Genomic DNA, 27,316 nt, shown 5'->3' with positions numbered 1-27,316 from the left:
GCTCAGTAATTTTCCACTTGTTTGACAGCTAAGAAAGTTAAAGGAACAAAGCATGAATTGACGTCGCTGTGACCAAGTCAACATCTTCGCACCAATCTTCGTCCAATGGTGAGTACCTGTCAATAGAAAATTCGATGGATTTTTATGTTCCTATAGTTTTTAACATTACATGGCAAGCCATCTTTTGAATTTTGATGTACCGTATTTTCACGACTATATGGCGCATCGTATTTAAAGGCGCAGTGTCAGTAACAAGTGCTATTTCTGTATTTTAAACACACAAAGGACGCACCGTTTTTTTTAGATGCATATATGTTATATATTATATATGAATATCGAACCGCAATAGCGCTGGCTTCCGGAAGCAGCCCAAGACTCTTTTTTTTCCGGTTTCCGGTGCGCAGTGACTGCTGGGATATATAGTTCTTGCACGCTACACCCACACGCTAAAACATGTTTTTAAAAAGGCAACAGAAGCAAAACTGAGTTGGGTTGTACTTTTTTTAGCCATTTTGCAACTTACTCACGTCATCATCACCCAAAAATCCATCAAAGTCCTCATTTTCTGTGTCCGAATTGAACAATTGTCCAAATTAGTCATCGAAAACGCTGAGTTTTATACGTTCATCCAGGCGGCCATAATCCATTCGCCAATAGTAGCTAGCTGGTAGCTAGCGTAACCTTTCCAACGGTGCTTCCCATGCTTTGTCAAGCTGTATTGATGTCGATGAATACAGGCCACAATCCATTCGTAAATAGTAGCTAGCTGGTAGCTAGCGTAACTTTTCCAACGGCAAGCTGTATTGATGTCGATGTATACAGGCCACAATCCATTGGGTTTATTGACAAAAGAACTACTACATATCCCAGCAGTCACTGGGCAGTACTTTGTCTACAGGAAAATAGTAGAGTCGGTGTACCCTATCAACTGATTCATTTGATTTGATCGTGATAACAATTTTAGTATTGGTCCATATATAAAGCGCACTGGATTATACGGCGCCCTATCTATTTTGGAGAAATTTTAAGACTTATGTGCGCCTTATAGTCGTGAAAATACGGTACATGAACGAAAAATGTAGCAGTTGAAGCCTAACATTTGAAGTCAACTGGAGTTCAGGTAAGTCGAGATTTGAAGTAAACTGCTAAGATATTGTTTAAAATGATGGTCCCAAAATGTGAGTGGTTGGAAATGTTAATTTTTACGCTGCGCTAAAGAATATTTCGCTGATATCTGACTTCATTTTGCCAGTCCAGTAATCAAAAATTAATGTTCACGTCAAAATCAAAAGTCTGAAAATATCAGTCAGGCGACCAGTCTTTTTTAACCCGTGTATGACCTTCATAACTTGCGCGCAATGGTGCATTATGCAATCCACTGGAAAGTGTTTTCTACCAGCCATTTTTACCTAAACAGCAAAAAAAAAAACCTTTGTGAGGATCGTCTTAATCTATTTAAAGGGCTAGAAGAAAAAAATGCAGGCTTTGCTGGAGTAAGAATGAAGAGAGAGAAGGAAGGTTACTCCGTGGGCGTGTGTGTGTGTGTGTTGGCGTCCAATCGCGGCTTCCATTCTCCCTCGGGGACTCCACCAATCGAAATTCTGGGCGGCATCCGCGAATAAACGTGTGAAGGAACGCCACTTCCGTATGACGAGCTCACGACGCCGTCGCTTGACCCGCCACGGGACGTACTACGTCCTTTTCAAACAGGACGCCACGCTGGCGGCCCCTCCCCTTTCCCCCCTCGCCCGGCAACGACCTCACACGGTCAACATGGCCGCCTCTCTTCGACGTCGCCCTCCGTGACCTTCTGGAGCTAAGCCCCCCCTCTGGCTGCCGGCGCCAGGCAGCGCAACCCGTGCCCGAGCCGCTGCGCGCTGGCTTTTAAGCGGGTGGCCTCCTACCAGCTTATGTGCGTGTGTTTAGGTCAGCCTATCCCAGCCCACTCGCCGCCCTGGCGCTCCTACGACGAAGCGTGAGGCTGACAAGTCGAGTGAGGAAAGCTAGCAATCCTCCACTACTGGTGGAATAATGATTAATACCATTTAATCATTATTAGTCATATTTAATTAAAAATTGGAAGACATCTTTCACCGTTATATCTGGTTACAACTTGCAAGGAGTATACTCGTAACGCCGCCTCGTTCCCAAGCATCCTGACGTGTAGTATATTCTTCTCTGTATTTAGTCGCGACATACTGAAAACATTTCATGTCATCTGATTCAAAACAATTGCATAAGCTAACCGAATCACACCCTTAAGGTCAAAAAACAACTGCTCGTATTAGATCGAAACCAAAACACCTGCGTAAGAATTTGCAGTACAGACGCTCCCCTACTTACAAACGAGTTAGGTTCTGAGCGATTGTTCATAAGTTGAATTTGTTCGTAAGTTGATTCAGTGCTATATTTTGTATTATAATGTATGTTTAAGGCCTATATAAGTATATTGAAGGTTTATATAAGTGCATTTGTATGTTTAAGGCTTGTATAAGTAACCTGCATTGGTTTGTACTGAAAAAAACATTTAATATAATGGAGAGAATACGTACAGTACTGTATGCATACTACCGACGGTCGAACGATTCAAGTTGTATGCCCGTGCAACGCTCACCATTTTCTCACCCACATCAAGCTTCGTTATTATTGCCACTTTGGTTTCAAATGAAATAGCTTGCCTCTTCCTTGCACTACCACCCTCACTAGAAGCCTTTCGCTTTTCACCAACCATATTGACTAATGGATGCACGAGATATTTAATGATAAAAAATGTCGCGGTGGAGGCAAAAAAACATCTATATACGTCCATTCGCCAAACGGCTCAAAATGCTCTTAAATTCGGTCAAATCCAGCCGAAAACAGCGTTTAATGATTAAATACAAATACTAGTATTTGCCATTGACGCTAGACTAATAAATTGAGAGTGATGAGCGGCAAAGGGGAAATGAATCATTGATTTTTACTATCATTTGGACAACGCGGGCGGCGGGCCGGATTAAAAATCATAACGGGCCAAGGTTGAAAAACTTGTACACACGCGATCCGGGGGCGGGGCGAGCGCGAGAATCCCGTTTCGGCAAAACCTCCGTTCGGCGGAATGTCCATTCGGCGACCTGTCCGTCTGTCAAACATCCGTCGGCGAAACGTCTTTAGGCGAATCATCCGAGTACCAAAGAAAATGTATAAAAAGCAAGGCAATTTTCGAGAAGCTGGCCAAGCAAATGGTGGCAAGCATGGCAGCCTGCCCGTTCCTTCCTTCCTTTTTTCGCTAACCCACCACGCAGAATTTCCTCAGCGAGGAGTCAGGCCGCTTTTCGTCGATACCGACCGACCTCCCACTTTCAGTAAATATTTGCACGGCTAAAATAAAGGAACAAGGTGTACTTCCCGTTGCCACGATAACGTTCGTCTATGTGAGAAGCCGTCTCCGACCAAACACAAACACTGGAGCTTTTCAGATATCAGAACCGGGCCCACAATTGAAACATTATTTCGGAATATAGCCATATTTTACTCACCAAAAATCCTTTTTAACTGTAAACAATATCCATCCTCCTTTCTTTCTTCCATTTTTTTCTATTGCCATCGAAGCTAATGCTGAAAGTCCAGCCTGTCCTGTCGTATTTCTGCCATAGTCCGTCTTGAAAATGGCTTTAAATCAACACAACAATATAGTATTTGCTTATGCAGCTCGCTCCAGATACAGTTTGGTAGCTCTGGCTAATCACTAGCCAATCATTGTTGGTGAAAGCGATGACGTATCCCTACGTCTGCGACAAGGCATTGTGGTGTTGCCAACTCGAAATCTGATTGGTTAAAGCAACAGTCTTATTGACGCTTTTTTAATGCAGCAGAGCCTGCAGAACTGATTGTGAAGGCCTTGAGGCAGATTTCTGACCCTGGCAACAAATAATGGCTGAAATGTGATTGGTTAAATACTTCAAAATGAAAACACACATCTGGAAGCAGTGCAAATGGGGGGGGGGGGAAGCAATGAAAGGAATCTAACAGACCATTTGGAATTATTTCATAAGTATTGATGGACAGAATATAATATATGATTCAGATATTTCTTAGGCCAGCAGAGAAGACCTTGAAGGCCCTGACGGCCCACCTTTGGTAGTAGTATTAAATAAATCCAAGTCAAAATCATGGTATGCCGTTATCCGCTGGCGATCCTTCACTGCCGACCCTCCCGGTCCAAATAAATAAATTTGCTCATATATTTATTGAGTTTCATAGTAAAACACGTTTAAAAAAAAAATAGCCACCAGAAATTGTATCTGCATATTTTCCGATTTTATTTCCAAATGTAAACTTGACTATTCCATGCATACGAGTTATGACAACATACATTGTTGAACAATCTTGTTATTTTTCCATATTTGCATAGGACATGGTCACAATATATGGCCTAACGTAAAAAAAAGAATGCCATAGAAAGGTACAGCAGAGCAGCTAAGACCAGCACATTGCACCACGTGCGCGTCTGGTGGCTTGGAATCCATCCCAGTTTACTGTACAACTGTAATACTTTTGAGTTGAGTCGATAGTGATTTTTGCTTTACCCACAGAAAAACCAACAAAAGCAGAGAAGAGACGGGAAAAAAAAAAAACACCCCAAGGTTTAACCGTGAGGTTTAGAGGGGAATGTACTGGCCGTAGCTGAGTGGACAACCATTTATTTACACGTGACATTAGAGTGATGCCGGTGGGTGGGATGGGGAGGGTTTGATTGGACGAGGGACGGGAGCGGCACCCCCGGACTTACTACCACAGGCAACTGATGGTGACGGACAAACGGAGGAGAGAAACAAACAAATGAACGTACGAACGAACCAACGAACGAACGAACGAACGAACGTACGAACTCACGAACGCGAGGTATCGAGAGAGCCACATTGCACTGAGGACAAAAAAAGGGAAGAAGAGGCCCAATCCTTCCTGGCGACATCCGAGCGGTCGCAGCGTACGTACATCCCTCCGCTATTTTTAAGATCGTAAGAATTAAAAGGTCCATGATCGAGCCCAGCCTCGGCCCGACCAATTACTGCAAACATTCACGTTTCCCTTCATAGCCTTTGGTCACGACACACGCACACACAAAAAATCACACTGCTCCATAGTCTTGTATGGGGGGGGGGGGGGGGGGGGGGGGGGGGGTTGGTTGGTAGAAGTTGTGTATTTGTCCTTGACTCTTGAATGTTGTTCGTTTTAATTGGCTCCCCACCAAGACACAAGCCCCTTGAGGTGAGAGAGAGATTACACCTGGGAAACCACCAAAACAACGTACTTTGCGTGCGAAATTTAGGCGTCGGTGCAACCGCCCCCCTCAAAAAAAACCCAACATGGCTTCCACGGAAGCAGCGACTTTTCAATCCTTTGGAATGCTCGGGCTTCGTCCATTCAAAACATCCACCAGGGGGAAAAATAAGAATAAAAAAAACAGTCGGAAGCCATTTTCCACGGCCTCGCTAACATACAGCAACCAAAAGATGAAATTAAATAATGAGAAGCTACACAACTAAAAGGTTTAAAGCAGGAATAAGTTCACCTAGGATATCAAATATGCACATTTGCGTCATTAAATCCTGTACATGTCACAAAAAGCACTTTAAAAAAAGCTGTACAATGTCTGATAGTAGCTATTTACCCTTTTGCGTGTTTTGTGTTTTGGCACACAGTTGCATCCATCAACCCTGTACTTGTACTGACATCAACAAAGTAGTCCGTATTTATTATTTTGTCACTTGAAGTATGCTTAGCTCATCAGCCAATTTAATTAGCAATTACCGTATTTTCACGACTAAAAGGCACACTTAAAAGTCTTACATTTTCTCCAAAATAGACACGGCGCCTTATAATCCAGTGTGCTTTATATATGGAAAAAAATTAAAATGTGTCATTCATTGAGGGTGCGCCTTATAATGCGGTGCGCCTTATAGTCGTGAAAATACGGTATATTAACCAGATGTCCGGTCCAATTCAACTGACAGCCGCTCCTCCCGTTCAAATTATTATTATTTTATTATATCTATCGGCGTCAATGGTACTGAAATGTGATTATTCAATGTATTTTTAAACAAGCACAAGCGTGTGGCTCGTTTTGCATGCTTTTTGAATCAAAAGCATGTGAAGAACCCTGACGTGTTGTCATTCCCGTTGATACGCGTATAGAAAAACGCTAGCTGGCCATATATTTACAGAATACCGTATTTTCACGACTATAAGGCACACTTAAAAGTCTTAAATTTTCTCCAAAATAGACAGGGTGCCTTATAATCCAATGTGCTTTATATATGGAAAAAAGAATAAAATGTGTCATTCATTGAGGGTGCGCCTTTTAATGCGGTGCGCCTTATAGTCGTGAAAATACGGTAAAAAGCCTCCCTGTTTGAGCGCAAAGAAATAATCCGCCGTTTTGTTGCGCTACTTGTCAAGCAGAAGCGATACCGCGTATTTTGGAAAAAAATACTAACGAGCGCGACCTGTACACACGTTTAATATACACAATTAAATGAAACAATATCATTTAGGAGTCTATGTGGAGCTTTGCCAATTAACACAAGCGTTAATTTGATGAAGTAAAAGAGGTGAAATGAAAATAGAAAGAGGTCAGGAAGTCCCGTTTATTAAACGTTGACGGAACGTTCCAATCTTTTGAATTGAAAAGGAGACGTCTACAGGAAGCAAGTGCTGGCTGGCTCTTTATGTATGTATTTATTTTAACAAAAACTCTTAAGCATCTCATTTTTTTTCCCCATTCATTCCGCCAAATCGGTAGCCAGCCAATCCCAGGGCAGGAGGAGACAAACAACCAATCACACTCACGACCAGGGACAATTTAGCATCCAATTAGCCTAGCACGCATGTTTTTGGGATGTGGGAGTACCCGGGGAAAACCGACAGAAGCCAAACATGCAAACTCCACATAGTAAGGATCACCTGGAATCGAACCCTCGACACTAGAACCGCGAGGCCGACGCGCTAACCGCTCGCCGCGCTTAACCAAATGCCGGAAGCTCATTGGCTCCCGTTGGGGGCGGTGAGACGTCGATCGCCGCCGGTGAAAGCCGAGCTTCCAAAGAAAAACAAGCGAGTTCACCCGTCCAAAAACGCCTATGATTGGTCATAAAAAGAGTACAAATGTACAAAATGGCGGCCTTCAAGTAGTTTTGAGTAGTGAGCGAATGAGCGAGCGTGTGGACGGAGGGGATGAAAAGATGAGCCACAATGGCGCTTTTAAGGATTTGTGGTTATTGGGGTGCCCAAATGCGAAGGGGGCGGGGCTTCTGTTCCGTGGCACCGGCCAGCGGCGCCCACGAGTCATTCCGTAGCAACCTGAGGTAATTGTGCCGTTTTATGCCAGTTAAAACGTGCGTTCTCGAGTCGTCCCGCCGCGGAAAAAGCGCCCTTTTTTTTGGTGGCGGCGTTGTACGTATCTAAGGGTCGTTTTGTCTCGGGGGTGGGGGGGCGGAGCTAGCTAGCTAGCTGGCTCTTTGAAAAGAAAAATGGCCGCCCGGGTGGGGGCCACCACGGCGACAAGGCCTGCCATTCATGGACGTACACCTGCTGGAGTTGTTAACATGCGCCGGGGGAGGAGAGGGCGGCGCCGCTCGCCATGGCAACCGCTCTTTGGGTGGATGGGATGCCATCCTGCTTCATTTGGAAGCCCTGCTTTTTTGGTTTGTTGCCTTTTCTTTCGACACCACTCCACTTCCGTTTGGTCAAAGAGGCCAGAAAGCAGCCGTTTAAGAAAAAACCCCAAGCGTGGGCCGCCATGGACGGCGAGCAACGTTCAATACGACGGGATTGGCCTTGCTTTTAACATTGTTTTTAGCGCTAATGCTTCTTGTTTGTTGGTCAGTTCCTGCTAACATTGTTTTTAGCGCGAATGCTTCTTGTTTGTTGGTCATTTCCTGCTGATTTTTAGGCATTTCCTGTTGGTTTCGGGGCATTTTATCGCCATTTAATAGTTAAATACTATGAGGAAAAATTTGGGGGCGGGAATGTTACTTGGGGCCAATGTTCCCTCTAATTTTTTGTTTGTCTGGGCAGAAAGACAACCTCCCTGAGCACACTGAGTACCAGTGTGAGCAACATCATCATTGCTCGCCCGACGTTTGGTCGCCCGTTGTTGGTCCGGGCGACCAAACGTCCGCGACCAAACGTTGCGTACACCGTGTTGTTTTACCTTGTTTTGTCACCGGTCTTTTGGTCGTCGGTCTTTTGGTCGCCCGTTGTCGCGGTCGGGGCAGGGCGTCCTCCTCTCAAATGCGGATAAACCGGTCTATTTTTCTCAGGAAAAGCCTCTTTCCGTCTGAACGTGGCAGATAGCTAGCTAGCTCCGCCCACTTTTCAACTCCTTTTGAAAGTGACAGCGAGATTTGGCGTCTCGAAAGGACAGGTAGAGCCAGACAAGCCACATATTGCCGTCCCTCCCGCCTGTTATTTTGGCCAGTTTGCCATTTTTTAAAGGGTCACTGGCTGCTTTCAAAAGTATCTCGATGAGCTTGACTCTGGCTTTGGGAGTGTGTTTGGTACAAGGGAGGGCTGGCAGCGCTTCAAATGAATTGGACGTCTATGGCGGTCAATGACTGACGAGTTCATTTCGGTGAAGCCGACTTGTAAAATGAAGAGTGCAAATGTGTGTTGAGTGGAAGGCGGAAATGTCACCCGCCGAGTGAGTGGGTGTGCGTGCGTGTATGTTTCTCTCCCCTCGTTAGCGCTAACGAGGCCATCCCTGAGCGGGGCGAAAAAAAAATTCAACCTGTGGTTGAACTTCAGAGTAAAGTGATGAGTAGTATATTGTGCAGTTGATGCCAAGTATTGTGGTGTTCAATCCTGAGGTTTTTTTTAGAACATGTGTGTGTTTGCGTGTACCCTTTCTCGTCACCCGTTTTACTAAAAAAAAACATAAAAAGAACAATGAAAGACAAACAGTTCTGATAAGACTCATTTAGGTGGTCCTTCTCTCGTGATTGGTCGTCGTACGTCGTCCGCCGCCGAGCGCGTCCACGAGAAAAAGTCCAAAATGTGTGCTGGAGAATGTCAATGTTAGCATGTTAGCTCGCTTGACCTTCCGATAGGATGGCGCGGCTCGTGGCGCTAAGTAGAGTTCCGTACGGTACGCCCGCCGCGGCGAGGGCGGGATTTAGCCGAGAAGGTGGGCGTCGTCGGCCAAGCGTTAGCACGCCGCGTCGGCTTTAAGGCGAGTCGGCGGGGCTGAGGGCGGGGCTTGAGGCGTCCGAGCGGCTGTAGTCGCTGAGGGAGCCCGGACGCGGCGCCTGGCCCGCGAGCCCCGCCTCCGGCCCGGGACCCGCCCCCACCTGGGGCCTCTTGAGCATGCCGGGCTGGAAATCCGAGTGGCGGCGAGCGTGTTTCATCAGGTGGTCGCTCCGCATGAAGCGTTTGTCGCAGAGCGGGCAGCCGAATTTCTTTTCTCCCGTGTGGGTGCGGTAGTGGCGGGCCAGCTCGTCCGAGCGGGCGAACTTCTTACTACAGTCGGGCCACGTGCAGGGGAACGGACGCTCACCTGCGGAAGGGGGCGGGGCAAAAATGGAGACCTCGTTAGTTGGCGACGTAACAGTATGTCGGATCTGCGCCGATATTTCAAATCATTATAATGACTAATAGAGAAAAAAACTCGACAAACGATACCTTACACACATACACACACATACACACACACATATACACACATACACACACATACACACACATACACACACATACACATCTACACACATACACACATACACACACACACATACATACACATACATACACACACATACACACACACACACACATACATACATAAATACACACATACATACATACATACATACACACACATACACACACACACATACACACACACACATACACACACACACACATACACACACACATACATACATACACACACATACACACACATACATACACACGCACATACACACGCACATACACACGCACATACACGCACATACACGCACATACACACACATACACACACACATACACACATACACACACACACACACACACACACACACACACATACACACACACATACACACATACACACATACACACACACACACACACAAACATACACGCACATACACGCACATACACGCACATACACACACATACACACACACATACACACATACACATACATACATACACATACACACACACATACACACATACACACATACACACATACACACACACACAGATACATACACATACAAACACATACATACATAGATGTACGTGAAATGTAAAAAGCTGCGTCTTGACTTTCAAAGCACCGCTGAATTGCCACGTGCATTCTCAAATGTGGCCCCACCCCTTTTCCTGTGCGTAACTATCTATGGCTTGGCACATGGGTAAGAAAAAGACCAGCCCCCCCTCTTCATCGGGCAATAAAAGTGAACTTTGACACAAATCTACTGAAGCCCAGATGGTACTATTCCTCCCATTGTAATATGGAAACGCTGTATGGAGCCTGAATTCCACCTCGCCATGTTTTCACTTGACGACGACGACTCAAAGCCGCCAATGGCGTTTCTTTGTGGCGTGCTTTCCCTCAAGGAAGGCCGCGATAGAAAGAGTGGCGACGTGACCCGATGCCGGCGGGTCTGCGGAAAGCAGTAGTTGGTCGTGGCTGGAGTAGCCCCGCCCCCTTCCTCCCTCCCTCCCGCAATATTGCACGGCAACAAAACATGCAGGCGGGCAGACACAGCAAGTCTAGACAGTGCGCTTGACGAGCTGCTTGCCTGCTGCCCCACCTCAGCTGTAGGCAAAGCAAGCCACTCAGACCTTCCCATTTGCGCTCCCACGGGCCCCAGCTCATTTACTAGCGTGATTCCGTTCATGTTGACGGCGGCGGCAAAGTAACGGCGCTTCTTCCGGTTAGACTGACTCGGGGCTATGGCTCTTGGATTGCACGATACCAGTTCAACTAGGTTGGACGTGTTTTCTTTCAAATTTAGTTGCGGAATGGTACTCACTATGGCTAGTACTATAGCGCTAATCTCATGGGTGAGCATCGTGATGGTCTCATTTCATCAGTGGCGGGCCGTCAGGGCCTTCAAGGCCTTCTCTGCTGGCCTAAGAAATATCTGAATCATATATTATATTTTGTCCATCAATACTTATTAAATAATTCCAAATTGTCCGTTAGCTTCCTTTCATTGCTTTTCCCCCCTGTTTGCACTGCTTCCAGATGTGTGTTTTCATATTGAAGCATTTAACCAATCACATTTCAGCCATTATTTGTTTTGCCAGGGTCAGAAATCTGCCTCAAGGCCTTCACAATCACTTCTGCAGGCTCTGCTGTATTAAACAAGCGTCGATAAGACTGTTACTTTAACCAATCAGAATTCGAGTTGGCAACACCACGATGCCTGACACCACAATGATTGGCTAGTGATTAGCCAGAACTACCAAACTGTATCGGGAGCGAGCTGCACAAGCAAATATATTGTTGTGTTGATTTAAAGCCATTTTTCAAGACGGACTATGGCAGAAATACGACAGGACAGGCTCGACTTTTAGCATTAGCTTCGACGGCGATAGAAAAGAAGGAAGAAAGAAAGGAGGATGGGTATTGTGTACAGGTAAAAATGATTTTTGGTGAGTAAAATATGGCTATATTCCTAAAAAATATTTCAATTGTGGGCCCGGTTCTGATATCTGAAAAGCTCCAGTGTTTGTATTTACTCACTATATGCTGCTAGGAAGTGGATTTTACCCGTTGAAGGCGCTACGAGAAAATGCACGGACCGTCACTGCATTTCATACCTTATTAGCAAGAGGAACAGCTGGTACAGCGAGGGGAAAAAAATAAATAGAAAATAAATAAAACTAAGTTAATGGGTCCAAAGTGGCACTAAACTCGGCGGACCGACCGTTCCAGGCTCAGTAAAACCAGTGTAACAGATCCAACAGCATTAATATTTAAGCAGACACTGGAGAGCTGGCTTGAGATGTCCCCAAGTCCTATAGGGTGACCATGCGTCAGATCTCCAATGGCGACCAATTATTTAGAACTTCGGATGGACACGTTGGCAACCTTTTCATCTCTTTTCAGGAGACAAACTCATATCAAACTCAATATATACTCATACTTTATATCAAGGGTGTCAGACTGGGGTTGGTTCGCGGGCCGCTTTAACGTCAACTTGATTTCACGTGTGCCGGACCATTTTAGATATAATATTTAGATTTTTTTATTTTTATAAATGGATTAAAAGCCCTGAATATTCAGTTTTTTATAGATCTAAAACAATGTTTATTCTAGCTTTTTTTAAATATATTTTTAGATTTTACAAAATGATTTTTGAACTAAAAACACAGAAAAAATGGATTAAAAAATGACAATGATTGATTTAAAAGGGGGAAAATCAAGAAATGTAATATACATCTATACTCTTCATTTTAATTTGATCCTAAAACAGAAAGTCGGCACTCATCATTGACTTTCCCGGGCCGCACAAAATGATGCGGCGGGCCAGATTTGGCCCCCGGGCCGCCACTTTGACACCTGTGATATAGCCCACCCCCTGCCACCCTTGTAAAGATAAGCGTTTCAGAAAATGAATGAATGAATGCATGTGTTTATTGTTCGATTAATATTCTATAGAATTGAATTGAATAGAATTGTTCTGGTGACCTTTTCACCTTAGCTTTTGAGTGGCTAAAAGCAAGCCTAGTTTGGCATGACGTCGCCTGTTGCGCGAGCGCTTTGTCATGTGGACTAATGCCATTAGAGTAGACAGTAATCTTAGCTTTTCTGCACTGTATAAGGCGTGTGTGTGTATCTAATACACACACACACACACATGCACACGCGTGTCCTGTGTTCTGCACGCATGATGGGTTGTCCAACGACTGGCGTCCTGCCAATTGTGGGCGTGGTTGGCCTTTCTCAGAATGTGTCAACGAGTTCCCGAATGCGGGCGGGCGGGCGGGTCGCCACCCAAGCAAGATTTACCCGACGATAGCACCACGGTGACCCATTTACCCGCCAAAAAGTGTTCCATCACGTGACGCCCGCCGCACTGGCGTTGGGGGACACCCACCGATGATGTCACGGGTGCCGCCGTTATATAAGCGTTCCTTCCGGGGCCACTGGGTCAGTAAGTAAGGGGCTTATCTGCCCCCGACCCTCCCCCCCACGTCCGTCCTGGGCTCACGGGAAGGGTTAAAGCGGAGTCGCCAAGATCTAATCGCGTCTTTCGACGCCAGCGACCGCACGAACGCTCGCCGCGGTCACCCGCTCTGCTCCGACGTATCGTAAAGGGCAGTGGCGGTCCGTGCATTTTCTCGTAGCGCCTTCAATGGGTAAAATCCACTTCCTAGCAGTATTTAGTGATTAAATACAAACACTGGAGCTTTTCAGATATCAGAACTTGGCCCACAAATGAAATATTATTTAGGAATATAGCCATATTTTACTCACCAAAAATCCTTTTTAACTGTACAAAATACCCATCCTCCTTTCTTTCTTCCTTCTTTTATATCGCCATCGAAGCTAATGTTAAAAGTCGAACCTGTCCTGCCGTATTTCTGGCATAGTCCGTCTTGAAAATGGCTTTAAATCAACACAACAATATATTTGCTTGTGCAGCTAGCTCCAGATACAGTTTGGTAGCTATGGCTAATCATAGTTGGTGAAAGCGATGACGTATCCCTACGCCTACGACAATGCGTTGTGTTGTTGCCAACTCGAAATCTGATTGGTTTCGACGCTTGTTTAATGCAGCAGAGCCTGCAGACCTGATTGTGAAGGCCTTGAGGCAGATTTCTGACCCTGGCAACAAATAATGGCTGAAATGTGATTGGTTGAATGCTTCAATATGAAAACAAACATCTGGAAGCAGTGCAAACAGGGGGGAAAGCAATGAAAGGAAGCTAACAGACCATTTGGAATTATTTTGTATTATTATAGTATTGATGGACAAAATATAATGTATGATTCAGATATTTCTTAGGCCAGCAGAGAAGGCCTTGAAGGCCCTGACGGTTTGCCACTGGTAAAGGGGAGCAGATAACATTCCCGCCGTTAGCTCGGGCGTGCGCACCACTCAAAATGAGAGAAATCTGAAAATGTCAACAAAACGCCACCGGATATCTTTCTGTAAATCTCCGAGGAAAAGACAAAAAGTGTAGACTAAACTGTGGAGCCAATGGCGACTATACAGTACGTGCCTTTAAGGGGCGGGGCCCGGCTGGGACCGCGTGGAGTCTCTGGGCGTGAGCGGTGGCCCACAGCAGCTCGCTTGCATAAATGGCTTAAACCAGGGGTCGGGAACCTTTTTGACGAAGAGAGCCACAAACAATTCATATTTTCCAATGTTATTCCTTGGGAGCCATACTACAAATTTAAAAGTCAAAATACATACATGTAAACAAGTGCCTTTTCAATTGTTTTTGTAATTTCACCACTTTTAAAGTGGAAAAAAGGAATATTTTTTAAAAGATTCTTATACTGTTGCTAATCAATGAGAGGGTGCATTCCAGAAGAGTCTACTGCAAAAAAATGAAGATTAAAGCAAAAAAAGGAAGATTAAAGCAAAAAAAATGAAGATTAAAGCAAAAAAAAGAAGATTAAAGCAAAAAAAAAGAAGATTAAAGCAAAAAAATGAAGATTAAAGCAAAAAAGAAGAAGATTAAAGCCAAAAAAATGAAGATTAAAGCCAAAAAAATGAAGATTAAAGCCAAAAAATGAAGATTAAAGCCAAACAAATGAAGATTAAAGCAGTTCTAAGCCAAATGCACCCATCAAAAGAGCCAAATGTGGCTCCCGAGCCATAGGTTCCCTACCCCTGGGTTAAACAATAAAGCGAGATACCGCGGGGGGAAAACGCCATATATCAGAAGCTCGGGAGACAAAAATGTTTTGTTGGCTCAATTCCGCAACGCTTCTTTTCTTTCACGTAACGGCGTGTGAAAGACCAGCGACAAAGGGCGGGGTCAGGTGCTGGAAAAAGACGGACGTCCATTATCTGGCGTGGCCACGGAGAGGCCAGACTGAATAGAACGCCGCCGTCTTATAGCCGTCAGCTGGCGAACAATAGCGGCAGCTCGCCTCCCAGCGGGGGGAAGCGCTCCGGGAACGCCTTGCAATCTGACAAACTGTAACGTTCTCGCCGCACGGGAATATGGACACTCAGTTCGGAGTCATCGTATCTAGTGACTATATAGCCTACGATTAGCTTATCATACATGATTTGGAGATGTGGGAAGAAACTAGAGTACCTAGAGAAACCCCATGGAAGCCCTGGGAAAGCATGCAAAACTCCACACAGTGAACACCCTAATGCACATGTGTCAAAGTGGCGGCCCGGGGGCCAAATCTGGCCCGCCGCGTCATTTTGTGCGGCCCGGGAAAGTCAATGATGAGTGCCGACTTTCTGTTTTAGGATCAAATTCAAATGAAGAGTATAGATGTATATTACATTTCCTGATTTTCCTCCTTTTAAATCAATAATTGTCATTTTTTAATCCATTTTTTCTGTTTTTTGTTCAAAAATCATTTTGTAAAATCTAAAAATGTATTTTAAAAAAGCTCAAATAAACATTGTTTTAGATCTATAAAAATATTCATGGCTTTTAATCCAGTTCTCTTAATCCATTTATAAAAAAAAATCTAAATATTATATCTAAAATGGTCCAGCCCACATGAAATCAGGTTGACGTTAAAGCGGCCCGCAAACCAACCTGAGTGTGACACCCTTGTGCTAATGGGATCGAACCCTGGCCCCCATCACTGTGAGCCCCCTACGCTAACCACTTTAACACCGGACCGCCCATTTATTAATGTATTAATTTGTCATCAAAAGCCCTTCCTTAATGTTGTTCTTGCTTCTTTACACGGTTGAACTACTTCTGTCATCGTTTCTATGCTGCTTTCTAGTCTTTTGTCCTCTTTTTTTTTTTGTCTCGTCCTCCCTACTATAGCCGTATTGATTTTTTGGGGGGTGTTTTTAACATCAACGTGCGCAAGATGGAAATTAGCCTTCGGCTATAACCTTACATATTTATTTATTTTACATATTTATTTATTTTACACATTTATTTATTTTACACTTATTTATTTTGCACATTTATTTATTTTGCACATTTATTTATTTTACACTTATTTATTTTACACATTTATTTATTTTACATATTTATTTATTTTACACTTATTTATATTACATATTTAATCATTTTACATATTTATTCATTTTACATATTTACTTATTTTACATATGTATTTATTTTACACATGTATTTATTTTACACATGTATTTATTTTACACATGTATTTATTTTACACACGTATTTATTTTACACACGTATTTATCTTACACACGTATTTATCTTACACACGTATTTATCTTACACACTTATTTATCTTACACACGTATTTATCTTACACACTTATTTATCTTACACACTTATTTATCTTACACACTTATTTATCTTACACACTTATTTATCTTACACACTTATTTATCTTACACACTTATTTATCTTACACACTTATTTATCTTACACACTTATTTATCTTACACATTTATTTATTTTGCATATTTTGCATATATATTGCCCCTTTATTATACTGAAATTTCTGCCTTGCGTACATTTAGCCGCCCGTGCATGACGTCATCCCCTAAAGTCGCTAAAGATGGCCGTCCGCCATTGACCAGCTCATCAAATTCCCTCAATTAGCTTGAGTGGCCACTCTCGTTCAATCTTGAGTAGGTTGTATCTGCTGAAACAAGCCGCACTCTCCCGTCCTTTCCTTTCCGTCCCGCTTAACTAAGGACACGCAAACAGTCCTCGGCGTTATCGCCTGTTTTTACAGCGTAGCCGTTAAATGCGGGTTTTGGGCCCCCATTTAGCGTCAACGCTGGACCCGCGGGAGTCCAAACGCCGGCTAGTTTGCTTGCTGGAGTCCGACATTAGGACTCACGTGAGACGAGGGGCCTTGAGGAACCCTGAAAGAACTCTCGGCGTTGCACGATAAGATGCAGACAGATAACGCTCGCAGACGCCGTTTAAAAAAACTGCGCCGATGTCCTTGTTTGTTTTAAACGGTACACGGCCATGGCGTTTTTATCTGTACGACTCAACACGCTCTCAAATTCGGTCAAATCCAGCCGAAAACAGCGTTTAATGATTAAATACAAATACTGGAGCTATTTGGACACTAGAACCGAGCCCAGGGAAGTGAATTCCTCGCAATTGACGGTAGACTGATAAATTGAGAGTGATGAGCGGCAAAGGGAAATGAATCATTGATTTTTACTATCATTTGGACAACGCCGGTGGCGGGCCAGATTAAAAATCCTAACGGGCCGTATATGGCCCACGGGCCGAGGTTGTAAAACTTGTACACACACCATCCGGGGGCGGGGCGAGCGCGCCAATCCCGTTTCGGCGAAACCTCCGTTCGGCCAAACGTTCAGATGATTTGAACGTTCGGCGAAACGTCCATTCGGCGACCTGTCCGTCTGTCAAACGTCCGTCGGCGAAACGTCTTTCGGCGAATCATCCGAAGGCCCCCGAAGGCCTCCTCCCCTCGACCGCTAATCAGATAAGCCGCAGATGCGGCTGAATAAATGACCTAGATCCACGGAGGGCACGGACGGCGAATACGTGGCAGAAGTCACCCCACCCCCAACGTGGCTCGTGGCTTTTCCAACGGCGCGCGGGTCTGAATCCCTTTCTTCCCGCCACCGCTAACCAAAACCACGCCGTTTAGCCGCCACGGCACCTGTTTTCCTTCGCGGCCCGAAGGAACAGAGTGGCTTTCATAGGCATAAACCGGCGTTACGGCACCCCCGAGAATACACCATCCTGTGCGAAATTGAAAGCGACCTCCAATGACAAGGAGCCTTTGTGCATCGGGAGCGGCCACGGCGCACGCTCGGCCGCTTAATCGCCGTTAAGTCGCCGCTTACGTTAGCTCGGAAATATGACGCCGGGTCGGAATAGCCACGCCACACGTGGCACGCAAAAGAGGCGGGGCAAAAGAGCACGGTGGGATCGGGGCGAGCACGGTAGCCACTTCCACTTGGGTTTTATTTACATCCTGGGGATTAAGCGGATTAGCCGATACCTTTTTTTAAACATTCGGTGGCACGGAATTGCCCAAACAATCGCGTGTCGGAGTTGAAAGAACGGCTCGAGTCAGCGTTAGTTGGTTTTGACCTCGTTTAACCCGCTTCCCAAAAGCACGGGAGAAAATAAGTGGGGAAGGTATTATTGAACCCAAGGATCAGTTCATATGGATCAAGTTTAGAAGTGCATTCTTTATTGCACACCCAATGCAAGCGACTTAGCCAAAGTAGACAAGTCATCTTGGGAGGTGGCCGTTCAAGGAGCTAGCTGCACAAGCAAATATATTGTTGTGGATTTTACCCGTTGAAGGCGCTACGAGAAAATGCACGGACCGCCACTGTATTGTAGCCAAAATCAACTATTTCATTATGCGCAAAAATGACTTCCATATTGTAGCCATTAGATTGTATTTTGTCCTAAATTAAAGAATAAAATAGATTGATTTGAAGACACATTTGACCCAGATAGTGTAAGGAAGTCTATTTGAACCGTGTGCGGTCGATTGGTCGCCGGTCTTTTGGTCACGGTCGTTTGGTCGCCGGTCTTTTTGGTTGCTGGTCTTTTTGGGCGCCGGTCTTTTTGGTCGCCGGTCTTTTTGGTCGCCCGGTCTTTTGGTCGCCCGGAAGTTTGGTCACCGGTCTTTTTGGTCGCCGTGATAAATTGACTAAAGTATTTCTACATTGCAAGTTCTCCCAGAGAGAATGAAGGTTCATTGGACTGCTTCAACTAAAAACACCATCTGTGAATTTGCTTTTTAATAAATTGACAGTAGATGGCAGCAGCCGATCATTTAGGCGACCAAACCGCGACCAAAAGACCGGCGACAAAAAAGACCGGCGACCAAAAAGCCCGGTGACATAAAAGCCCGGCGACCAAAACGACCGGCGACCAAAAAGACCGGCGACCAATCGACCATGTAGATGGCAGATGTAGATGACATTTTCTATCCAAAACATTTCCAATAACAGAAGGATTTTTTTAAAAAATGCTGTCACTGCTCAAAACAAGCCACTCTTATTGATACTACCGTGTTTTCACGACTATAAGGCGCACCCTCAATGAATGACATATTTTATTTTTTTTCCAAATATAAAGCGCACTGGATTATAAGGCGCCCTGTCTATTTTGGAGGAAATTTAAGACTTTTAAGTGCGCCTTATAGTCGTGAAAATACGGTATATGCATTCGTGCAATTGCAAATAATTCATCCTTCCATTTTTATCCTCCTTTTTGATATTTGACAAAATGTCGGCCGTTTCTACCAAATGTCAGGCCCATATGATAAATCAAAAATGTACAATTGAACTGTATTTTTTTTGCATAGTCAACATGTCATGTTTTGAATTTTGCGGTGCAACAGATTTGCAAAAAAACAAACAATTTTTGCATTTAGTACCCCCTTGTACCGAAACAAAAGGTAATTGATCATCGAGCTTGACGGAAATTTCCAGCACATCCTGCTCGTGGTCCCTTTTAAAACTTGGTCGTTCTATAAAATGGCCGACTTGAAGTCTACTATTCATTGTCAGAACGTTTCTAACTGGGCCAAGAAATGGACATTGTCACAATGGAATATTTTTAGGCGCACTAGGTCAGAGTGTGGCTTGATACTTCATTGTTAGATTAGCAGCCTTTGTTCAACTAGCCCTAACGCTAACTGTTGGAATAATGATTAATACCCTTAAATCATTATTAGTAATATTTAATTAAAATTGGAAGACATCTTTCAATATATCTGGTTGCAACTTGCAGGGAGATACCGTGTTTTCACGACTATAAGGCGCACTTAAAAGTCTTAAATTTTCTCCAAAATAGACAGGGCGCCTTATAATCCAGTGCGCCTTATATATGGAGAACAATTTTAAATGTGTCATTCATTGAGGGTGCGCCTTATAATGCGGTGCGCCTTATAGTCGTGAAAATACTGTACACTCATAACGTGCCTTTCGTTCCTCAGCATTTCTGACGTGCAGTATATTTTTCATCGTATTTAGTCGCGACATACGGAAAACGTTTCATGTAATCTGATTCAAAACAATTGCATACGACGATAAACAACTGTGTAAGAATTGCAGAAGCATACAAGTTGACCCAAGCCAAAACAACGGTGTAAGGAATTGCATAATATTTTCATTATAAGGTAAACAAAGCACCATTATAAGGTAAACAAAGCATTATAAGGTAAACAAAGCAGCCGTATTTTTAAACAATAATGCGATTATCGCCATCTGCCAGAGTCCAGTCCAAACACGGTTCATAGTCCTTAGTCCAGAGGTGGCTAGGTGGTCCTAGATTGCCTCTATCCGGTCTCCGGTCTGTTTTCCATATCTCCCTCTTCTAGCACACTTGAATCAAGTGATCAAGTCATTAGCAAGCTGTCCAGAATTTTGATAACGATCCTGATGATTTGATCCCGGTGTGTTGGAGTGGAGGGAAACAGACCGAAGACCGGAGACCGGAGACCGGATAACGACAATCCAGATAACGGCAATCCAGGAGCGGACTTGGCCACCTCTGCTTTAGTCGCGCGACTAGCATTCCTTATTTGCAGGAAACAGGAAACTGCAGTTTCTCCCCATGACATTGGGTGAACATATCGGTCAGCTGGGTGGGGGGAGGGGAAACGCGGTCATGCGACGGGTAGCCACGTCAAATGTGGACTTTGAACGAGACCACATCGATCCCGACTTCCACCTGCGGCCCTCTGGCAGGCGCTACGAGCCAATAACAGCCAAAACAAACACTCAAGAGTCGCCACTATACTCAAATCCAGTTATGCACTTAGGAGGAACGATTCAAGACTCATTTGATAACTTGGACGAACACCCCATAGACACTTTAGTCCAGGGATGGCCAAACCGGTCCTCGAGGGCCGCTGTGGGTGCAGGTTTTTGTTCCAACCGATCCAGCGCAGACATTTTGACCAATGAGATTTCTGAAGAAAACAAGAAGCACCTGACTGCAATCCACTGATTGCACTTGTAGGACACCCGATTGGTGAAAAGGTGTCATCTTGATGGGTTGGAATGAAAACCCGCACCCACTGCGGCCCTTTGTGGAATAGTTTGGACACCCCTGCTTTAGTCCAAGGGTGTCAGACTCGGGTTGGTTGGCGGGCCGCTTTAATGTCAACTTGATTTCACGTGGGCCGGACCATTTTAGATATAATATTTAGATTTTTTTTTTATAAATGGATTAAAAGAACTGGATTAAAAGCCCTCAATATTCAGTTTTTATAGATCTAAAACAATGTTTATTTTAGCTTTTTTAAATATATTTTTAGATTTTACAAAATGATTTTTGAAATAAAAACACAGAAAAAATGGATTAAAAAATCACAATGATTGATTTTTAAAGGGGGAAAATCAGGAAATTTAATATACATCTCTACTCTTCATTTTAATTTGATCCTAAAACAGAAAGTCGGCACTCATGATTTACTTTTCGGGGCCACACAAAATGATGCGGCGGGCCAGATTTGGCCCCCGGGCCGCCACTTTGACACATGTACTTTAGTCACTTTTTGTACCTGACTACTTATTTACGTTGACTACTTATTTAGCTCATCTTCCGCATTGAAACACTGCACACTCAGTAAAAACCGCTGGAATAGCCGCAGTACATATTTCAGTTCTTCCTGTGTGGAAATTGTGAGAAAGGAAAAAAAACTCATGGCAGTTTTGCACGTGTCCAGAAATAGCGAAAAAGCTCGAATAAGCGCTTTGAAATGGGCGGGGCTTCTGGGCTGCCAGGTGCCAGCCCTTAATTTTTTTTATAGGGAGGACAAAAACAAAAAAAATGTAATAAAAGGCTGGCTAGGCAGGCAACTCAGCGGATGAGCGGAACCCCAGCAGACCACAAAAGGGGGGCCGAGACAAAACCTCAAACCAGCTGTAAAATATGCTATTAGGCGCTTTGTCTTTAAGAATTATTGACCCTGTTACTCCCGGCCCATGCCAAGCATTTGTGAAGAGCTCTTATAGTTTACTGTCATGATGGTCTTTTGTGAGGTGCGCTCAGTAGGGGGGCGGGGCGGGGACCAGGGGGCGGGGTTTAGACAACCCAGGCCGCCCCGTTGTTTTCTGAAGAGCGCAATTGGAATTTTAAGTTAGATTGTCTTACCACCCAAATTTAAGATGGTTTTCTTTCATGTCTGCTTTTGGTCAGGTGACCTGAAGCCAAGAAGTCCTACCTTGTAATATTCGCATAGAAAAAAATAACCGTGCCCCCCCTAATAATACCGGATTAACCTCTAAATATGTCGGATGATAAGTCCCTGTTGTAATATTACCAAAACTCGAATCGTAATATCACAAGATGAAGTTGTTTTGCGTCAAAAAGGCCGACCGGGGTGAGCGGGCCAGACTTTACGACACAGGTGTTAAAGTGGCGGCCCGGGGGCCAAATCTGGCCCGCCGCATCATTTTGTGCGGCCCGAGAAAGTAAATCATGAGTGCCGACTTTCTGTTTTAGGATCAAATTAAAATGAAGAGTAGAGATGTATATTAAAATTGCAGATTTTCCCCCTTTTAAATCAATAATTGTCATTTTTTAATCCATTTTTTTCTGTGTTTTTAGTTCAAAAATTATTTTGTAAAATATAAAAATATATTTTAAAAAAAGCTAAAATAAACATTGTTTTAGATCTATAAAAAAACGGAATATTCAGGGCTTTTAATCCAGTTCATTTAATCCCTTTATTTAAAAAAATATCTAAAAATTATATCTAAAATGGTCCGGCCAACATGAAATCAAGTTGCCGTTAAAGCGGCCCGCGAACCAACCCGAGTCTGACACCCTTGCTTTCCACGCTATTACCCAATCCCACGACATCTTCCTTCTTCTGGTGCATTGCTTCTCTCCTAATTTTGAACAAGTCATGCTAATTTTGTAGCTGTGTTGCGCGCTCCCCTTCCTTCGCCAGCTCTCGTAAACAAAGAGCGCAATGACGACGGCGTGGCGCTTTCCACGAGCGGGAGCGTCTGGTACTTGGCTCTCTTTGTCGGGAGGCTATAAAAGTGTCCCCCCCGCCCCACCACAACCACCACCCACTTGGCTATTAGCGGTCGGCAGCGACTCCGGGGCCCGCCGCCAATCGGCGCGCTCTGGGCTCGACTAGTCGGGGCCGGCGGGGGAGACGAGCCAGACTCCGGCAGCAGCGCGAAAAGCACTGCAAGCAAGCTTGGCTCGGGCAGCTCCCCTGAACTCGGATGACCCACATTCTGGGACGCTCCAATGGAATGAGCGCAAAGCTTGGTTCCTCCTGGGGAACCTTTTTGAGAGAGAGAGAGAGCTGTAAAGAATTCCTATTTTGAAATGTTATTCCTTGAGAGCCATATTCGGAATTTAAAAGTCAAAACACGTGAAATTTTAAAGTACAAAAGGTCTCTGAATTCTTTTGAATTGTTACGCTGTTGCTAATCAATCACCATCAATAAGAGTACCGTATTTTCACGACCAAATGGCGCATCGTATTTAAAGGCGCAGTGTCAGTAACGAGTGCTATTTCTGTATTTTAAACACACAAAGGACGCACCGTTTTTTTAGACGCATATATGTTATATATTATATATGAATATCGAACCGCAATAGCGCTGGCTACCGGAAGCAGCCTATTTCCGGTTTCCGGTGCGCAGTGACTGCTGGAAATATAGTTCTTGCACGCTACACCCACACGCTAAAAACATGTTTTTAAAAAGGCAACGGAAGGAAAACTGAGTTCGGTTGTACTTTATTTAGCCATTTTACAACTTACCGTATTTTCATGACTATAAGGCGCACTTAAAAGTCTTAAATTTTCTCCAAAATAGACAGGCTGCCTTGTAATCCAGTGTGCTTTATATATGGAAAAAAAATAAAATGTGTCATCCATTAAGGGTGCGCCTTATAATGCGGTGCGCCTTATAGTCGTGAAAATGCGGTAGTTAATGATTTAATACGATATTATGCACCTTTTGCCTAATAGAATAGAAAAATCCGGGCAATTCGCCCAAAGACTTCAAAAGACGGCAATGTCGATTGGATTGTTTCTCAACCAAACGATCCCCATGGGCCGGCGACCAATCCCCGTTTTCCCCCACGCACGCTCACCCAAAAAAATACATTTTTTGTCGGCACGCCCCCCCACAAAAGTGGCAAAACGGCGGCTTTTGTCAAGCGGACCCCAAGCGTTAGCCAACATGACGCCAGAATTAGCGCTACCATCCAAGAGGAAGTTTCAACCATCGCATCCGAGCCGCATAAGTCACGGATCCATTCGCGTGCTCGTTAACAATGAGTTGGCACATGGTCGGAACGCCGCGCCATGTGGGCGGGGCCACGCAGCCTCGTGCTAAAACCCGCCTTTCCTCCCAACACAATCACCTTTGTCAGATTTCCCCCGTCTAAGTGGCGTTTACATTGTGCGCGTGTGCCTTATAATAGGAGCTCATGTGGGAGGAGCCGCGGTGGGAGGGGAGGGGCTCCCGCTTAGGGAGGAGGGGCTCCCGCTGGGGAGGAGGGGCGGGTCTGCGCTCAGCTAGTAGAGTCTGTTGCTGGCCAGATCAGCTGGCAGGCAGGCTGTCTGGCGGGGGTGTGGCACATCACAACAAAGGGCCGTGGGCGCACGGCCCGCTTATCAAACCCCCTCCGTTCGATTCCCACATCTCCATCCTCGAGCCCCAGCTTCCTCATAGCATACAGCACCACACGCGCTGCAACTTTCCACCGCTAGCCGCGCCATCGATTGGGCGCCAGGCGTCCAATCCAACCCAGTATGAAGGGATCGGATCCCCCGTCAATGTCCGTGGAAGTCGCGACCGGCTTAAATGAGAGAAGGCGAAAAACAAGGAGCGGAAGTGCGCACGGTGTGCGGCTGAGCTTTGCGAGTCGCGAGTGGGAGTGGCACTAAATCGGGCTCCCCAGGTCCCCCGCCCACCCACTCGGCCCCCCACCCTCGTCGCGCCGCTGAAAAATAAAGTTGAGCCAAGTTGAAGGGCGACCGTGAAAGACGGCATAAAGACGGCGTAAAGACGGCCTAAGAATGCACGTGCGACTGACCTGTGTGCGTCCGCAAGTGCGCCTTGAGGTGCGACGATTTGCCGTAAACTTTTTCGCAGCCCGAGTAGTGGCATCTGTGCTTCTTGGGCGGGGATTCCGGCTCGTGCTCGTGGCGACCCCGCGATCTTTTGCCCCTTTGTCTGGGGGATTGATCCGCGATGGTGACGGTGGTGCTGGTAGGTGTGGCACGGTTCGTATCCTGGGTCAGGCTGCCCTGCTGCTGCTGCTGCTGCTGTTGTTGTTGTTGCGGGTTCTCCTCCTTTTCCTCGTCCTCCTCCTCCTTGCTCCGCGCTTGCTCGCCATGAGGAGCGCTCTGCTGGTTGAAATCCGCTAGGATCCTGGCTACCACGTACAGGGAGGAGTTGTCCTTCCCGGGGACGACCGCCGCCGCTTCTTTGGCGTCCTCGGGGCTCCGTCGGGCGGGGGCGGACGGCGCTTGATCCGGCTTCATCTCCCGGCTGTGGACGACCGCCCGGCTGGACATGGAGACGAGACACTCCGCCGCGAAGTGATCCATGATGTCTTTTCAAAGGAAAAACAAAAAAAAAGAAGCCCCCCCACCACCACCACCACCACCTCCACCACCAACACCAACACCACCCACTATGACATCCAAAAGAGAAGGCGATGGCGTGTGCGCGTGGCGGCGGCGGTGGGGGGGCGGAAAGAACTTGTTCCGCGGTTCCCTTTGTGTGGCGGATCGAAGGAGGTGCTTCTCATCAGAGACACTTTCGGCTCCCCGCGCCCGGTTGTCCGAGTCTGGTCAGAAATACCGCCATCCCGCCTGCGTCGACGCCATCAAAAGCAGGGAGGAAAGCGCAAAAAAAGCAAGCCAAAAAAAAGAAAAAGAAAGGAAAAAAATGTCTCGCTCCTTCCTTCTTGCTCCTCTGGTTCAATGTGACAACTCTTGAAAGTTGCTAGCGTCAACTAGCGTCAACTCCTCCTCCCATGACTGCTTGTTCGAGACTCTCGCAGCTCCAGCATAGTGAGAGTGTGTGCGCGCGTGTGTGTGTGCGCCTCTCTCGGAGCGCCTGTCCCCGCAGCCTGTATCCATGCTGGGGGCGTGTCCTGTCCTGCACCGGCACCGCGCGCGCTGCCGCATCGTCACATGCGCCACGCTCTCATTGGGTGCGTGCACGCGGGCGGGCGGGCATGTCGCAGGCGCGTGCAGGACCTCAAAAGACTCCCACGCGCACGCGCGAACGCACGAACGCACTTGAAAAAGTGTGTCCACAGGTTGCCGCTGCTGTCGCGTTTGTCGCGTCACCTCTGTGCTGAGTTTTGTTTGGGGGTTGGCTCTCCGTCACGTGACTTTCATTTCTTTGCAGAGTCCTACCAGCTTGCCCAGGTGGAACAGATTGGACGCCTGCCAGTGCGACGGGACGTGGTCGTCTACTGCCGACCTTTCAGGTAAGTGTTACTCTCGACGAGGCGACAGCTAGCGTATGATCGGAACGTTCATTTGTTTTCTGAACCGCTTATCCTCACGAGGGTCGCAGGGGGTGCCGGAGCCTATCCCACCTGAGGCAGGGGCCTACTACCCTGAATTGGTGGCCAGTCAATCACAGGGCACAAGGAGGCAAATAACCAATGACTCATAGGTTGGAACAAGTTAGCATACTATTAGCCTAGCATGCATGTTTTTGGAATGTGGGTGGAAACCAGAGTACCTGGAGAAAACTCACGCAAGCCCGGGGAGAATGCATAAACTCGTGACCGGACGTTTGGTCGCCGGATGTTTGGTCGCCCGGACGTTTGGTCGCCGAACGTTTGGTCGCCGGACGTTTGGTCGCCGGACGTTTGGTCGCCGGATGTTTGGTCGCCCGGGTGAATATAATTTTGAGAGCTGGTTTCAACAGTAAACTCTCTGTCATGTTGTCAAATGTCCGGCGACCAAACGTCCGGCGACCAAACGTCTTTCGACGAAATGTCCGGTCCCGGGGGTGAGGTCCCCCGTCCTTTTGAGAAGCCCCGCCTACGACAAACAATGCAACGGGACCAATCTGGCCCGGAAGTGAATGTCGTTGCCACGCCTTCCGGGGCTTTCAAAAGGTCAAAAGGTCGCCCGAGCCGTGGCGTCGCCGCCATTTCGGAGAAAACGCCCACTAGGGGGGGGATTTCAACTCGTGAGAAAAAACAACTTCCC

At 45.9% G+C, this 27,316-nt stretch overlaps 2 protein-coding genes across 3 annotated transcripts in view; one reads left to right on the top strand and one right to left on the bottom strand.

Moving 5' to 3' along the window:
- Positions 1-27,316, top strand: part of otud7a (OTU deubiquitinase 7A) — a 75,843-nt gene that overhangs the window by 19,931 nt on the left and 28,596 nt on the right. For both annotated transcript variants that reach the window (XR_013299557.1, XR_013299558.1), the window contains exons 14-15: positions 29-108; positions 26,499-26,580. The gene's annotated coding sequence lies outside the window, so the exon portion shown is untranslated. The remainder of the gene's footprint in view (positions 1-28; positions 109-26,498; positions 26,581-27,316) is intronic.
- On the bottom strand, positions 7,874-26,227 carry klf13 (Kruppel like factor 13). The gene is made up of 2 exons (XM_077595956.1): positions 25,171-26,227; positions 7,874-9,535 (listed from the first exon to the last, which is right to left on the bottom strand). The coding sequence occupies exons 1-2, from the start codon at positions 25,685-25,687 to the stop codon at positions 9,207-9,209; spliced, it is 846 nt and encodes a 281-aa protein (XP_077452082.1). The 5' UTR covers positions 25,688-26,227; the 3' UTR covers positions 7,874-9,206.

This window comes from Stigmatopora argus, chromosome 3 (genome assembly GCF_051989625.1).
Source record: "Stigmatopora argus isolate UIUO_Sarg chromosome 3, RoL_Sarg_1.0, whole genome shotgun sequence".
NCBI lineage: Eukaryota > Metazoa > Chordata > Actinopteri > Syngnathiformes > Syngnathidae > Stigmatopora > Stigmatopora argus.
Note: the sequence above shows the minus strand (reverse complement) of the source record. Positions and strands in the feature narration are given on the sequence as shown.